We start from the raw sequence: 18,359 nt of genomic DNA on the forward strand, positions 1-18,359 counted from the left end.
TCTGCTCCTGTGTCAGTTTGCTGAGAATGATGGCTTCCAGGTTCATCCATGTCCCTACAAAGGACACGAACTCATCATTTTTGATGGCTGTGTAATATTCCACGGTGTATATGTGCCACATTTTCCTTGTCCAGTCTATCATTGATGGGCATTTGGGCTGGTTTCCGGTCTCTGCCATTGTAAACTGTGCTGCAATGAACATTCATGTGCATGTGTCCTTATAGTAGAATAATTTATAATCCTTTGGATATATACCCAGTAATGGGATTGCTGGGTCAAATGGAATTTCTATTTCTAGGTCTTTGAGGAATCGCCACACTGTCTTCCACAATGGTTGAACTAATTTACACTCCCACCAACAGTGTAAAAGTGTTCCTATTTCTCCACATCCTCTCCAGCATCTGTTGTCTCCAGATTTTTTAATGATCAACATTCTGACTGGCTTGAGATGGTATCTCAATGTAGTTTTGATTTGCGTTTCTCTAATGACCAGTGATGACGAGCATTTTTCATATGTTTGTTGGCCTCATGTATGTCTTCTTTTGTAAAGTGTCTGTTCATATCCTTTGCCCTCTTTTGAATGGGCTTGTTTCTTTCTTGTAAATCTGTTTTAGTTCTTTGTAGATTCTGGATATCGGCCCTTTGTCAGATGGGTAAACTGCAAAAATTTTTAAGTTCTAGCCAGAGCAATCAGGCAAGAAAAAGAAATAAAGGGTATTCAAATTGGAAAGGAGGAAGTCAAATTGTCTCTATTTGCAGATGACATGATTGTATATCTAAAAGACCCCATCATCTCAGCCCTGTCTCCTGAAACTGATAAGCAACTTCAGCAAAGTCTCAGGATACAAAATCAATGTGCAAAAATCACAAGCATTCCTATACACCAATAAGAGACTTAAAGAGAGCCAAATCAAGAATGAACTGCCATTCACAATTGCTACAAAGAGAATAAAATACCTAGGAATACAACTAACAAGGAAGACAAAGGACCTCTTCAAGGAGAACTACAAGCCACTGCTCAATGAAATAAGAGAGGACACAAACAGATGGAGAAACATTCCATGTTCATGGTTAGGAAGAATCAACATCGTGAAAATGGCCATACTGCCCAAAGTAATTTACAGATTCAATGCTATCCCCATCAAGCTACCAATGACCTTCTTCACAGAACTCGAAAAAAACACCTTAAACTTCATATGGAACCAAAAGAGAGCCCGCATAGCCAAGTCAATTCTAAGCAAAAAGAACAAAGCAGGAGGCATCATACTACCAGACTTCAAACTATACTACCAGGCTACAGTAATCAAAACAGCATGGTACTGGTACCAAAACAAAGATATAGACCAATGGAACAGAACAGAGGCCTCAGAGGCAACACAACACATCTACAACCATCCAATCTTTGACAAACCTGACAAAAACAAGCAATGGGGCAAGGATTCCCTGTTTAATAAATGGTGTTGGGAAAACTGGCTAGCCATGTGCAGAAAGCAGAAACTGGACCCCTTCCTGACACCTTACACTAAAATTAACTGCAGATGGATTAAAGACTTAAACATAAGACCTAACACCATAAAAACCCTAGAAGAAAATCTAGGCAAAACCATTCAAGACTGTCTTCTTTTATTGCGACTTTATACCCATTAGCGAAGATGGATAGGCTTTTCAGACTATGTTCCGGAAAATTCTACAATTCTTTGGAATATTCTGGGGTCTTCATAGATGTTTGGTTTGAATGTCTATCACAGTTTTTGTGCTACTCAAAATAAAGGTTATGTCATTCACTGTTTCATATTTGAACCTCTTATAATTGCTTTGTTGATTAGTAAGTTGTATCTTGGAATTTAGGTTTGTTTTGTTTTTGATATTTAAAGCAGCCCAAATATACTCTAAATAAAACTGTGCAAATAAGTCTGTCACCTCAGGATGTATGTCCTGTAATGAACTAAATTTGAGGTATTTACTAATGATACAAAGTAAAAGCAAGAGAAAGCAAAATGTGGTTGAATAGTCACTGTATACCACAGAGACAAACATTAGTTGTTAAGAATACCAGGATTTTTCAAAATAGAACTAAATAATTTCTCATAAACAAATGTACTGGCTGTTCCAAGGTAAGATATTGTTGCAGAGTTTAAATGAGATAAAATCTCTCTTCCCTTCTCCCCACATCTGCCTGCCAATTTAGAAATAAAGAAAAAACAAAACAAAACAAAAAAATATTAACTAAAGAATTTTAAAACATGATCATACCAACTCTATTTGGCAATGTAGAATCATAATGTTATGCTTACAATAGCAGAAAATGCAGTTCACCAAATATGGATTCAATAGACAAAGCAAAATAAATTTAACCCTCGAACTTTAATAAATATTTGTCAGAGAAGAGTCCTCAGATGACAGAGATTTTCTTCATGACACCTTTGAGTAGCTTATAGTGTTTTAAGATTCATTAAAAAATATTTGCCAAAAAACCATGAAGAATTATGCTGGATAAGCAACCCATATATTGATTCCCTCTAAACACTTTCCAGTTTAGAAATATAAGCATGGGCCAGATACTGTTAGTGAAACAATCTTCAAACAAATAATTTTTTACAATTTCTTCTGCACCAAGACTATTGCAGGCCTATTTAGAATATTATTAAAAATGACTGTATTTTGAATCAAACTCTTTTCAATGCTGTACAACTAAAAAATATACAAAAATAAAATGAACATTAATGGATATAATATTCCAACTGTGATAACTTTGACTTAAAATACACCTATACTTACTGAATTAAAATTTTAAGAGTGGATCTTTCTTATACAAATACAGACAATATTTCTTGGAATACTTGTCTTCTACAGGATTTAGTTTAGGAAATGCTGTATTTTTAGAACAAAACCATTTAAAGAGTTAAGAATACAGGCCAACCTGTAAAGGGAAAGTTTAATGGGTAGTATTAATAAGAATTTATTGAAGCGTATGGTACTATTGAGTGGCAGAGTATTTAGCTGCTGCTGTACATAGAAAAGGCTCTGGTGGGGCCAGGCATGGTGGCTCACGCCTATAATCCCAGCACTTTGGGAGGCCGAGATGGGTGGATCACGAGGTCAAGAGATCGAGACCATCCTAGTCAACATGGTGAAACCCTGTCTCTAAAATTTTTGTACTAAAAATACAAAAATTAGCTGGGCATGGTAGAGCAAGCCTGTAGTCCCAGCTACTTGGGAGGCTGAGGCAGGAGAATTGCTTGAACCCAGGAGACGGAGGTTGTGGTGAGCTGAGATCACGCCATTGCACTCCAGCCTGGGTAACAAGAGTGAAATTCTGTCTCAAAAAAAAAAAAAAAAAAAAAAAGGCTCTGGTGATTAAAATTCAAAGTAATTAAATGTTTCATATTTTTCTAGGAAACACTTTCAGATTATTTTTATATGATAAATAGGCTACATGTAAATTTTTCCCTTAGGATCAGTGGTCTATAGTTTTGAACATGTCTTTGGGCTCTAATCTGTAATAATAGATCTAGTACTCTCAAAAAATTTATTAAGAAAATTTTCACTTCCAGTAAAAATACATATAATTTAGTTTCACCCAATTTCTACTTGGCATTTACATTTGAAAATTATTCTAATATTTTGTGACATTTAATTTTCCAGGTTGAACACATAAGATGCAGACAAATCTAATGTGCTCATGACATAAATATTTGCAAATATGAAATTCTAGATCAAAAGAGTCGAAACAATCTGCCATGCCACTTTTGTTTTTAAAAATTTAATGTGAGGAATTCTTTAAAACTTCTTCATGTTTTTGATCCCTATTAGTCCATTATGAACATCCCTAAACTAATAATATGAAAACATCAGCAGCACCTTCTAATAAATTTACATCAGAGTAAATGACCACAGTATCTCAGACTCAGAAGGCTGGGTTAGTTCTGTCATGCACTTGGAAAGTGTCTTTGAGTACATCACAAAGCTTCTCGGAGGTCCAGACTAACTGGCTAGCTAAAGTCCTCTCCAGCTTTAAAATGCTATGATTCTGTCTCAATTTAAGGCAGCTGAGTAAAGACTAAAGAGACTTGTTTCTACAGATGCACTTAAGGTATTATTCAGGTTAATGACCATGCTTAAATAAGCAATTTTATCGTCTCACCATTCTAGTTCAACAGAAAGTTACCTGATAACACGCAAGTTCAGAGGGTTAACATTTTTCTACTGTGAGTATCAGGAGAAACCAAAATAGATTTAGGCATTACAGATGGGATTATGTCATCACACTCAGTGAACACAGTTTCCCTTCTCTGGCTTTCAAAATTACAGACTTGGGTTTATATCAGCAATTTACAGCACTTCCCATTGTGAGCTAGGCTTGAGCTTCAGAGTAGGTAACCATGGGTACCACCTACTGCTTATAAATAGTGAGGATCTAGATAAAACTTGTCTGACCACCTTCTCTGTGACATAAGAGAACACTAGACTACTCCACAGAGTATTTTCTCTGAGACAAAAAAACAAATGCTCTAATCATAAAAATTTTAAATGCTTTTTACTTCTAAACCTGAACAAGTAAATTCTAAGAATGATTTTGTTAAAACCATTACCATTCAAAAGCATTTTAAGTTTTAGGTTTTAAAAAAAATGCTCTTCAAACAAATGCCAATCAATTTTCTGACGGGACAATTTCATTTAAATCTTTGTTACACCTATTTTTAGATCATGATGCCCTTCCGAAATATTGTATTCTTTATATATTCAGGTAGTACATACAAAATATTACCAATAATTTTGGAAAATATAGAATAGAAAACAGAGAGATCCGAGATACACTTGAAGTAATTTAACAGAAGATAAATAAAACAATCCTCATAAATAGAAATAGGATGCTCATTTAATTGAGTGGCATATTTTGATATTTAGTTCTTGTATTAAAGAAGCTCTCATACCATATATTAGATAAAAATGTAGAATTATAGTTGAATAAAAATAATTAAGAATACAGTAGATACATACAAGTAAATCTAATATCCTATAAAATGGCAAAGACATGATTAAAATTCAAAGAAATATAAATTATTAGTAAATATATAAAAATGGTCAATATCATTAGTTATCAAATACAATTAAAACAAAAATATGCTATGACTCATTAGCTGTGTGTGAACTTAGGAAGGCTAGTTACAGTCTGTTAGTTTTCTCAGCTATAAAATAACAATAGTTTCTACTTGTTAAGGTAGTTGTGAGGCTTGTGTGAGTTAGTACAGTGCAAAGCATGATGCACGAGTGCTCAATAAATACTAGTTGCTTTAATTGTTACTGTGTTTTTGCCTGAAAAATGACAAAAATAAAACTGATAATATTCAAAGCTGATTTGAGTATATGCTCTCATATACCACTTATACAATTATGAATTCATTCATTTTTTTCTAAGAATTATTTTGGCAAGATTATCAGGAAATTTAAAAGGATAGATCCTTTGATCCAGGAATTTTACTTCTAGTAATCTTTCATAAGGAAACAACCAGATGGATGGATAAATATTTACATACAAAAATATCCATTATTGCTATTTATAGCCTAAATAAAGAACGAAATGGAATGGTTAAGTGAATAAAGGTACAGTTAGATGTATAAAGTATACTACGAAGCTATTAAAATCATGTTTTCAAGACTGCATAATATACTATCAAATGTTAAGTAGCAGTATCAGAATAATCTCAATTTTGCTAAAATATTAATATGTATATACAAAGAAAAAAGGGAGAATGAAAAGGTAGTGATACATTAACAGTAGTTCTCTCCAGGATGCAAGTTTTATTCTTTGCTTTGCTTTTCTATATCTTCATAATTTTATAACATATTAGCATTTCTTTCATAATCAGTAAACTGAAGAAACTTTAAAAGTTGAGAAAAATAAGCCCAGTAATTAAAAAATGTTTTAACTTTGATATATTCATCAATTTCTGAAAACCTTTTCAATAACTTATACGAATATGTCAAGTTACAAACACTGAAATTGAAGAAACTTTACAAATGAGGTCACCCATTTTTTGTTCTTTAGATTTCTGTTCCAGAGAGCTGGTATGCAAAATCTAGCTGGCATGCAAAAAATTGGGTGGTAACTATGTACACTCAGTTGCTAAGACTTATTTACGATGTTCAGTGATTAAAAAAACCAATAAGGTTCTTTAACCATTACTAATCCGAAAAGTAAAAATGAACATTTATTTTTAGGAACAATGATGTTTACATGGTATTCAAATTTTAATGGTATAAACTATTAGTCCATAAACGAAACACATTATTATTTAAATTTTTAGTTTTTTCTGGGATTACAGAGTAAGGCCACGTAGCCTCTTGTGTGTACATATGTGTGCGCATGGGCATGTGCATTTGACTGTAGTTGAGTGGAATGTTTTCCACTTATTTTGTGTTATTTCTCTCTTAAAAAATATACCATAGCTACCATGACTTCCAATATTACTAGCATAATTTATTAAGCACTCATTACATGTTAATTAAGTTCACGGTTCTTCTTAAATCCTATCATGAAGTATAATCTAATATCCTCACTTTAGAGATGGGGGAACAGCCATAAAGAAGTGAAGAAACCTGTGTAAGGCTACTCAGCTTGTAGATGGCAGAGCTGGTATCTGGATCCTGGCCATTTAGCTCCAGGACCAAAATTCTTAATCACCACACAATATAACTTCACATATTATGAACTACTATGTATAAAAACAATACAAGATGGCAAGCATCAAAATCACTTAGGACGTTCTAGGTTGCAAAAGCACTCCAGAATACTGCAGATCAGAGAATCTGAAGTGATGTTTAGAATTACTTAAGAAAAATAAACAAGAAGCCAAAAAGTAAAATTAGTTTCTCTAAAGGTTCTTTAGAGTGTGTAAACAGAAAGTGAGGTAGGGTGGGAACAGCTGCAAAAGTGTGTATTTCAGGAGAAAGAGTTTGAAGGTAGGGGTTGGAAGGCCTGAATCTTAGCTCTGGTTTAATTTAATTTAATCTAATTAATAGCTTGACTTAGAAAAATTCCTTAAGAAGGTACGATACCTTCTCTTCTCTTCCATATAGGATTGAGAATAAATGAGAATACAGAAAAGAAACAAATCACCAATGATAACCAATATGCCAAAGAGAGTACTGTTGTTCACTGCTGAGTGTGGATGGATGGCGTGTCTCCATAGCACTCGTGAATGTGGTGTTCACAGGTATGTGGCAGGTGACTGATGTTTATGCCATTCTCCCTGTATATTTCCTACCCCAGGAGCTACTACAATTCAAACCATTGTTTGTACTATTTTCCCTCTTCTCCAGCTAACATGGCTTTAAGTATTCCTTTCTTCTATCATTTTAAACAATTCCTAAGGTGAAAAATTCACTTAAAATTCTTTATATAATGAATTATATGCCTGAAATTGATCTTGTCATTTGGTATAAAATTATTTCAGAAGTCATATAGTAGAGAGAAAGATGACTCACAAAAGCAGATTTTTAAATATGCTATTTGAATTATGTTTCCATGTAAACTATTAGCAATATCAAATTATTGGAAACTGGATATACACACATTGTTATGGGTATTCTAAATTACTGGATATATACACATTGTTATGGGTATTCTAAATTACATGTTACATTTAAATAGGTACCAAACACTCTAGATTTAGAATGACACGCTATGAAGACAAAGTCTCTGTGCTTCATAAACATAAACTAGTTGTTCATTGGCATTTTAATTTACAAAGGACATATTACATTGGAGGCAAGTCAGTTCAGCCTTTCTGTATGAAAAGATAGGTGTCAATCTATGATAACTACAGAGGCAGCCCACTTGGCTTGTCTCCTGTTAGGAGCTGCAGCTCAAAGCCCAGGTGGCAACATGTTCCCAGTGCAACTTAAAATACCAAGTACCGTGTCAGTTCCTCAGAGTGGACCTTAGGGAACTGGACATCAGCATCCCTAACCATGGTAAGTTTGTACCATGAGCTCCATTTTTTTTTTTTTTTTTTTTTTTTTTTTAGCAGCTGGAGATTTGTAGAAGCCAATACAGGATGGCCACGTTATTGACACAACACAGTCCACAAACCCATCCCATTTTAAAGAGAATTTTTAACTTTAAAGGTAGACTTATATACTGTGAAACTGTGACACCCTGGTCATGCTATTCATGATATAAAATAGTGTAGGCAGACCAGGCGCAGTGGCTTATACCTGTAATCCTAGCACTTTGGGAGGCTGAGGTGGGCGGATCACCTGAGGTCAGGAGTTTAAGACCAGCCTGGCCAACATGGAAAACCCCAACTCTACCAAAAATGACCAAAATTAGCTGGGTGTGGTGGCAGGCACCTGTAATTGTAGCTACTCAGGAGGCTGAGGCAGGGAGAACTGCTTGAACCTGGGAGGCGGAAGTTGCAGCAAGCTGAGATCACACCACTGCACTCCAGCCTGGGCAACAGAGCAAGACCCCGTCTCAAAAAAAAAAAAAAAAAAAAAAAAAAGTGCAGGCATATTTACTCTTGTAGTTCGGGCAAATTCTCATAGCTGTAGATAATGGAGCAGACGTTTCCAAGTGGGGGTCCCCTTCTGAGGAGCGATAACACCTTGGGTGCCCCTTGGGGTCGAGTTTGTTACCATCTATGTTGATTTTGTTTGACTGCTCTACTAGTGGCTAATGGAATCTTCCAGGTCATGGCTTGTTTTATTTTCCAGATGTATTTAAATTAAGCACTTGAAAATTGTGTCATCAGTTTAAAAAAGCCCATTCTTTATGTTTGCTGAATAAAAATTAGCTTAGGCAACAGCTGCACCTAGCTTAAAGTACATTTTTGATCATATACTAATACTACAGTCTTAGATTGTAAAAGCAGTAATACAGTAAGTACCAGGTTGGATGTGGGGAAAAGATGTACATACACACATGTATGTAAATAATGTCATTAACCAAGATGGCTCTCAAGTGATCAGTCTATTTGAAAAACAAAAAATTTGAAGAGTGAAGCAGCTACTACTTCTTTTTGAGGAAATAATGCAGACTTCATGATTAGGAGGTTTTCTCCTTGTACTGGATACATTTTCCTTTACATTATTTTATTTATTACTTTTAGTTACCATTTTAGGTTACTTCTCAAAAATCATGTTTCTCTTTGCTATCTTTTAATTGTTTCTAGATTATTATCAGCACTGTCTCTTTTTTCTTCCTTTCTCTTCCATTGTCTCAACCTTTAGTCATTATTTGATTGGCAACTATGGATTTGATATTTTCAATCTTTCATTATAAGTTGTTTTTTTTCAAATTCAGTTGGTTTTTAAATTCTTCCAATTATCTCTTATTTTTCTCATTCATAATTTGTCATATTCATCTTCCCTTTGGTCTATCATTTAAAACAGCTTCAGCTATTATGTAATAGAAACTTTATTTAACTATTTCTTTTAAATTATAAGACTCTAATAACATTCATGCAAAAGGACATATTGCTTTAATCAGCAATATTAAAATTATGTTCTTATACGAGATAAACTTTAAATATTAAAAGTGAAAAGTACCACCATCACAGAGCTTGTGATGTAATTATAAAGCATGTTCTTGCTCTTACGCAGAGAATCTATCTACAAATTAACAACTAATAAAAACAAAGATTGAAAAGAAAGCATTCTCTTAATATAAGGAAAAAGATAATATAGACAAAATCATGGCTTTTATGAAAAGTAAAATCCACTTTTAGGTAAAAACATATACTATGTAATACTTTTTAATTATTTACTCATTTGTTTATGTATAATATTATATATTTTCATTAGCAGGTTAAAACACAATAGCAAAAATGTAAATCTGACTATTCCTCAGTTATATATATGTCAGGCTTTACTTTCTGTTGAACTCGTTCCTTCCAAACAGAGTAGGACTTAAAGAAACTTCTCTTAACACAAATAAGGATTTTTTTTTTAAAGGGCCACAAAATGAGCATTTAATTAAAACACACACACCTGCACACATTTTCTTTAGGCTGCTGAAATATCTGGTCTTTAATTCCCCATTAAAACAACACAAAACCCTGATTATAAGTTTTCAAATCATTTGAAGATGTAAAAAGGCTGTCTGCATTTCAGTCTAGTTCAAAGCCGGTAAAGAAATATCTCTTCTTCTTCCAACTAAAAGTATGTTTAGGAGAAGGATATCTGATAGAAGTGGTAATGCTAATCTAACCAATTTTAAAATATAAAGTGCTTCTAGCAATATTTGGATACATATAATTGGAGAATAACATTTTATAAACTGAAGCTTTGAAAAATAGAAACTATAAGCCTCAACAACAACAAAAAAACTTAATTTGTAATTGAAAGAAAATAATATTTTGTAGGGAAAAAAGTGTCCTTCCAAAGAGACGAAAATGACTTTTACTTCCCAAGAGAATTATGCCACTTTTATACAACAAAATTACAGTCACCACAAATTGCTTTCAACAATTCCATTGCTTCTTCATTTGACCACTTGAAAATCAAAATTCTTTCATATTATAAATATAACTTTTTATAACTCTGTTATTACGTACTGTGAATGGGGAAAGTGGGCCAATCTTGTGGCTGTAGCGTCGAATGGCCTCTCTGATGTGGCAGGGCTGGATGGCATTGCTGTGAGCCTCAACACCACAGGCTGCAGTGCTCTGTGACAGAAAAACACATAAATTGTTACTAAATCAAAAACACACAACAGAACTACAGTTTATAAATATGAAAATAAACCTTTATAAAAGAGACCGTTTTTTCCCTTAGGATGCACATCACTATTGCCATATACTACATCTAAAAAAAAAAAAAAATTCCATTAACAAATCAAAGATGACTTTTACATGACCCCTTCCTCTCAGACCTACCAAATGCAATTTTTATGCCCACAATATTTCACCTAAGCCTGCATGTCAAGACACAGGAGAATACAGCCTGTAAATAAAAAGTGTCATGAGAGCTTACTGAAAGAACCACAGGAAGTTACTGTCTTTTTTTAAAAAAACACTTTAACATGATTATAAATGTTTCTTAGGAGCTTCTTGGACACCTTTCTGAAACAACTTGAGGGTCATCAACTTAAAATGAAAAATGTAAAATTGCTATACATTTATTTATCATACCTGGGATTGTCATAAAACACCATTTCAACTTGGTTTCTAATTTTCTAGGTATCTCAGGACAAAACAAAACAAACCAAGAACTTTGTTTTAATTTGCCTCATCTGTAAAAGGCAGGTTTGCAAGCACAAAAAGATACAACAAAGAGAAGAATTATTCGCAATGAGAGTGTGAATACCAATGTAAGCACGTGTATGTTAATTGCAGCACTGTTTACAATAGCAAAGACCTGGAACCAACCCAAATGCCCATCCATGATAGACTGGACAAGGAAAATGTGGCACATATACACCATGGAATACTATGCAGCCATAAAAAAACGATGAGTTTGTATCCTTTGTAGGGACATGGATGAATCTGGAAACCATCATTCTCAGCAAACTGATACATGAACAGAAAATCAAACACCGCATGTTTTCACTCATAGGTGGGTGTTGAACAATGAGAACACATGGACACAGGAAGGGGAGCATCACACACTAGGGTCTGTGGTGGGGGGAACTAGGGGAGGGACAGCCGGGGTTGGGGATGTTAGGGAGGAATAACATGGGGAGAAATGCCAGATATAGGTGATGGGGGGATGGAGGCAGCACACCACATTGCCATGTATGTACCTATGCAACAAGCCGACATGTTCTACGCATGTACCCCAGAACCTAAAGTACAATTTTATATATATATATATACACACACACACACACACACACACATACACACAGACATATATACACAAATTATACATGTGTATACATGTGTTTAGCATGATTTTTCAAAATAACTTACAGGGCTAGGATCTAGCCCTATAAGGTACTAGGCTCTGCCAAGATCCATAATATCTCAGGCCTTGGTTTTCTCACCTGTAAATTGGGAAAACAATTATAATTGCTTGTAGGACTTTGTGAAAATTAAGTTGAAACACATAAACCACTTAGAACAATGCCTAACACATGCTAGGAAATTGTTTTATTTTTTATAAAGAGATGATGTTTCATTTTGTCACCTAGGCTGGAGTGCAGTGGTGAGATCACAGCTCCCTGAAGCCTCAAACTCCTGGGCTCAAGTGATCCTCTGACCTCAGCTTCCCAAGTAGCTGAGACTAAAGGCACGTGCCACCATATCTAACTAATAATAATGATAAAAGGATTAATTTTAACTTTCCCTCCGTGTTAAAAACGGAGTCTTGCTCTGTCACCAGGCTGGAGTGCAATGGTGCACTGGAGTCCAATGGTGCAATCTCAGCTTACTGCAACCTCCGCCTCCTGGGTTCAAATGATTCTTGTGCCTCAGTCTCCCAGGTAGCTGGGAGTACAGACATGTGCCATCACACCCAGCTACTTTTTGTACTTTTAGTAGAGATGGGATTTCACCACGTTGGCCAGGATGGTCTCGATCTCCTGACTTTGTGATCCGCCCGCCTAGGCTTCCCAAAGTTCTGGGATTACAGGCATGAGACACTGTGCCTGGCCAAAAAGATTAATTTCTTTAGAGACAGGATCTTGCTATGATGCCCAGGCTGATCTTGAACTGCTAGGCTCAAGTGATCCTCCTGCCTCAGCCTCCTGGGTAATGTTAGATATTAATAGTATTAGGTTATTTAAATTAAGTGTTAAAAATGGGACCTCTATGTTTTTGAAATGGTAAGCTCATTTACTTCAAAGTACAGTAGGTAGCAGATACCAGGTCATCAACATTAAAGAATCAACTTGCATATTACTATGACTGGGGTCTACAGGTCATTTGTAGTCACATAATAATTAATATTGGTTTTTCTGATAATTACTATAATTTTTCTGATAATTATCATTTTTACTCTAATAATTCTCTGTAGGCAATATAATTCTATGGACAGCAACCTCTATGGATGGCAATTTGGCAAAATCTCATCAAAATGAAAATGAACAATCTCTTTGATGCAGCAATTTCATCTGTAAGAATTTATCCTACCGATAGATTACACAGGTACAAAATAATATATATATACATAAGGATATTTATAGTACTAAATGTTCATCAGTGAGGGACTGGTTATATAAATTATGATACATCCATTCAAAGAAACAGAAACCACAGCAACCACTGAAAAGAATGAAGCAGTTCCCTATGTACTACTATGGAGCTCTAAGACATTATGTGAAATGACATGCAAGGTATCTGCCCAGGTGGCACTATATTACCATTTGTTCAAAAAAGGGCTGACTATTATATACTAATGTAAGGACAGAACATTTCCACAAGGGTAGTCAAAAACAAGTAGCAGTCCTTATCTTTTGGAGGGTAAATGGGTGGTCAGAGGACAGGGGTTAGAGGAAAACTTAATTTTCATTGTATGTTCTTCTATAGTTTTAAAATAGATTTTCTATATCATGTGCATGCTTTTCCTATTGTAAATTAATATAATAATTCAAAAATTCCCTCAAGAGTATTTGCTAATTATCTAAGGTGAACCTGAAATAAAGTATAAAACAAAACAGATCTTGATTATTTTTGTTATTTTAACAAGATTTGAAACTAGTTTCATACAAATTTACTCTAGGGTGCCCTTCTCAGCTTCATTCCAACAATACCCAAAATAATATATTTGCCATGCCCATAATAACACAGATTAAATTCTCTTAACTCCTATTTTGGCATCAATATGAAAATGCATAAGGTTTCCTTGAATGCTTTCTCAATTATCATTTCAATTTTTTTGCTTCAGTTGGAAAATATTAGAATAAATACAATTACCAGATACCTTGAATAAATGCCATTATTGGGTCCCCGAGTCCACTCTGCTCTATAATATGAATATGATTAATATAGACTCATTTGTTCACCTGTGAGTGTAACAGATACTTGTGAACTAGGTTGAGGCATTCTATACACTTGTGAGAATGCATGCAAATATTTAGTTGGATTTGGAATATAAACTAAGTTTTCCAGTGAAACTTGGGTGGAAATATAGAAAGAGAGATATCAAGAGCCATGAGTATCCCATAGAAGTCATTCCTTGTGTTCCTCATGGTATCTCCTAAATTCACTCTTTTATCTTCACAAATTAGTTTATTTTTCATTTGCTTTCTGTATGGTCAATAGAGATAATACTTTTACTTTACCTTCCCACATAGATTTGGTTTTGATATGGAATATGTTGGTCAAAATCTCTCAGAACTTCTACCATGGAAATTAAATAGGAGTTGATAACACTAAAGTAGGAGGTTTACTATGATAAATCTTTGTGTTCCCCTAAAATTTGTATGTTAAATCTGAGCCCACAAAGGGATGGTGTTAGGATAAGAAGCCTCTGGGAATTTATTGAACCATGAAGGTGGAATTAGTCTCTTTATAAAATAGATCACAGAAAGACCACTCACCCCTTTTGCCATGTGAGGTTTGAGTGAACGGATGACTGCCTATGAACCAGGAAGTGAGCCTTCAAGAAACACTGAATTTGTCAGTGTCTGGATCTTGGACTTCCCAGCCTCCAGAACTGTGTGAAATACATTCCTACTGTTTATAAGTCATCCAGTTTACAGGATTTTGTTATAGCAGCCCAAATGGACTAAGATAGAAGCGTAAGTTAGAAAAACCTTGTGACTGCCATTTCTAAGATATGGAGACATATAAGCCAGTCTGGTTGAATCATGCTATTTTTTCCAAAAAGGTGACATTAACTTATAGTAAAATAAAAATATTGAATTTTATGAAAAATGTCATTAGTTTCCATTTTGCGAATTTCAGGTACATCTGCCATAATTCAGCAACTGCTAACATTAGCATAATGAAACTACTAGGTGCACTTTTGTGCTTGCTTGGAAGCAAGCCTTTAAATGTTATAATCCCAGTTTTTTTTCCACCTCAACAAGTATCTTCACATTCCCTTCATCTGTCAACATCTAGTCCTTTACCAAGGTGCTAATCTATTCAAATTTAAAATGTATCCCAAGTTTAGAATTTTTAATATAGCAGTGATTCTAGCATAATATTCTTCAAAATTGTTTCATAAAAATTAACATAAAAGGTACATATTTGTTATTAATAATCTTGTATCTGCTATAAATGCAGGTGAAGAGTATTATACATCAATTCATCTTTAGCATCCTGATTAGGCCCACATTTTAGGATATTCTTTAAATTTTCAAAAATTAAACCCAAATATTTGACAAAATATCCAGTCTTGTCTATAAAGTGCAGAAATCTCTCTGGGAACTAAACCCTGTTTCTTTAAGAAAAATTATTGGCTGTTTGGAAAAGTTCTCCATATGTCAGGTCCTCTTCCTCTTGGCTGCATTCACACTATATTCTTGAATCCTTCCATTTTTGTATTTTCATCTCTTCAACTAGAAACCGATGCTGGGTATTAGAAGCTGAAATAGCATATGGAGTTCTATATATTTTCTGGATTTGACTCTTATTTCTCTCCTTTTCTTTGCTGGTTTACATGGAACAGAATCTCTAGCAGTTTAACCTGTGGTGCAGGAAGTTATACTGAAACTTAGTTTGTCCCTGAATCTCTCGCAAATGTTAAGCACCTGTACTGAGTCTTTTCCTTCCAAGTCAAAAGTTCTTGGCAGGGTAAGTGTCCTATCCTTTCTCAGCCTTCCCCTTACCAGAGTCAATGTTTAAGAAGGATCTAGAATCTCATACAATTGTGTCTTACTCTTTTCACATCTATAATGGTAAACTAGATCTTTTTGCTAAATGTGAAATCTTAAGTCTTACAGAGAATTAACACTTAGACTAGAGCAACTGAAAGGATAGTACTATTATTACTAACATTTTTCAGATCACAAAAGTTGATATAATCTGGCCAAGGAAGTATTATCTTTCTCCTTACTGTTATACACGTAGCTTCCCCAAATTTCATCCTTATGCAGATTTTTTTTTTCACATGAAGGTGAGCCATTCATTGGCCAAAGGATATAGTATACAACATATGTAATTTTCTTATTTAAACGTCTGAGATGGTAACTGTTAAAACGTAGTTCTTATATAACTAGAAAAAGCTTTTTTTTTTTTTTTTTTCAATTTGTATAAATGTGTGCAGTACAAGCGGGATTATGTTACATAGATTACATAGTGGTAAAGTTAGGGCTTTTAGGATGTCCATTTCCTGAGTATCATAGTTACCCATTAAGTAATTTCTCATCATCTACCCCTACCTACTCCCAACCTTCCGAATCTCCATTGTCTATCATTCCACATTCTACCTCTTTGTGTAATCATTATTTAGCTCTCATTTAAATGAATGTGCAATACTTGACTTTGTTTCTGAGCTGTTTCATATAAGATAATTGCCTCTACTTCCATCCATGTTGCTGTAAAAACATACCATTTCATTCCTTTTTCTTTTTTTGGGAAAGACCAGCCTGGCCAACATAGCGAAACCCCATCTCTACTAAAAATGTAAAAAAATTAGCTGGGTGTGGTGGCGTTTGCCTATAATCCCAGCTACTCGGGAGGCTGAGGCAAAAGAATCACTTGAACCCGGTACACGGAGGTTGCAGTGAGCTTAGATCACGCCACTGCACTCCAACCTGGGTGACAGAACCAGACACCATCTCAAAAAAAAAAGTATCCTACTGTTTTCTGTAGAAGTTGCACTAATTTACATTCCCAACAACAGTGTACATGAGTTCCCTTTTCTCCATATTCTCACCCATGTTATTTATTATTATTTTTTAAATAATAGGCATTCTGACTGGTGTACAATGATAACTCATTGTGGTTTTAATTTGCATTTCTCTGACAATAAGTGATGTTGAGCATTTCTTTATAGTGCCTGTTGGCCATTGGTATGTCTTATTTTAAAAAATGCCTATTCATGTCCTTTGACTAGTTTTTAGTAAGATTACTTGGTTTTCTTTTTGTTCTTGTTGTTTAGCTGTTTGAGTTTTTCTTATCAGTCCACTGTTGAATGCATAATTTGCAAATGTTTTCTCCCATTCTGCAGGTTCTCTGCTCATTATTTTTTTTGAGATGAATTCTCACTCTGTAGCCCAGGCTGGAGTGCTGTGGTGTAATCGCAGCTCACTGCAACCTCTGCTTCCTGGGTCCAAGCAATTCTCCTGCCTCAGCCTCCTGTCACTGTCTTCTTTCTTTTGGCATGCAGAAGCTTTTTAGTTAAGTCCCACTGTCTTAATTTTCTTTTTAACCTGTGATTTTGCAGGCTTAGTCATGAATTCTTCACCTAGACCAATGTCCAGAAGAGTTTTCCCCAGATTTACTTTGAGTATTTTTTATAGTTTCAGATCTTACCTTTAAGTCTTTATTCCATCCTGAGATGATTTTTTATGGTGAGAGATAGGGGTCCAGTTTCATTCTTCTGCATATGCTGATCCAACTTTTCCAGCTCCATTTACTGAAGAGGGTGTCCTTTGCCCATTGTATGTTCTTGTTAACTTAGGCAAAGACTAGTTGGCTGTAAACATATGGTTTTATTTCTGGTTTACCTACTCTCTTCCATTGATCTATGTGTCTATTTTTATATCAGTACCATGCTGTTTTGCTACTATGGCCTCATAGCACAACCTGAAGTCAGGAAATGTAATGCCTTCAGCTTTGTTGTTTTTGCTTAAGATTGCTTTGCCTATTTGGATACTTTTTTTGTTTCATATAAATTTTGGGATTTTTTTTTCTAATTCTGTAAAATATGGGGTTGGTATTTTGACAGAGATTGCAATGGATCTGTACAATGCTTTGGGCAGTATAATCACTTTAATGATATTAATTCTTCTGATTCATAAACATGGGATGGTTTTCCATTTGTCAGTATCCTCTATAATTAATGTCATTGCTGGTTGATAGTTTTCTTTGTAGAGATCTTTCACTCACTGGTTAAATATTACTAGATATTTTGTTATTTTCTTTGTAGTATTTTAAATGGGATTGCCATCTTGATTTCTTTCTCAGCTAGATTACTGGTGAACAGAAATACTACTGATTTTTGTACAGTGATTTTGCATATTCAAACTTTGAATTCATTTATCAAATCTGAGGGTTTTGGTGGAACCTTTAGGTTTTTCTAGATATAAGATCATATCTTCAGTGAACAGGGATAATTTTACTTCTTCTCTTCCAATTTGGAGAACTTTTATTTCTTTCTCCTGCTTTACTGTAGGACTTCCAGTACTATGTTGATAGGAGTGGTTAAAGTGGGCATCATTGTCTTGTTACAGTTCTTTGAGGGAACGCTTTCAACTTTTTCCCCTTCAGTATGATGTTGGCTGTGGATTGTAGTATAGATCC

General features: G+C 34.6%; 1 protein-coding gene across 1 annotated transcript in view; it reads right to left on the bottom strand.

Moving 5' to 3' along the window:
• Positions 1–18,359, bottom strand: part of SUPT3H (SPT3 homolog, SAGA and STAGA complex component) — a 515,287-nt gene that overhangs the window by 91,531 nt on the left and 405,397 nt on the right. Inside the window, exon 10 of the mRNA XM_003923069.4 lies at positions 10,560–10,670. Coding sequence (XP_003923118.1) covers positions 10,560–10,670 — 111 coding nt within the window. The remainder of the gene's footprint in view (positions 1–10,559; positions 10,671–18,359) is intronic.

The sequence above is a fragment of the Saimiri boliviensis genome, chromosome 4, assembly GCF_048565385.1.
Source record: "Saimiri boliviensis isolate mSaiBol1 chromosome 4, mSaiBol1.pri, whole genome shotgun sequence".
Lineage (NCBI taxonomy): Eukaryota > Metazoa > Chordata > Mammalia > Primates > Cebidae > Saimiri > Saimiri boliviensis.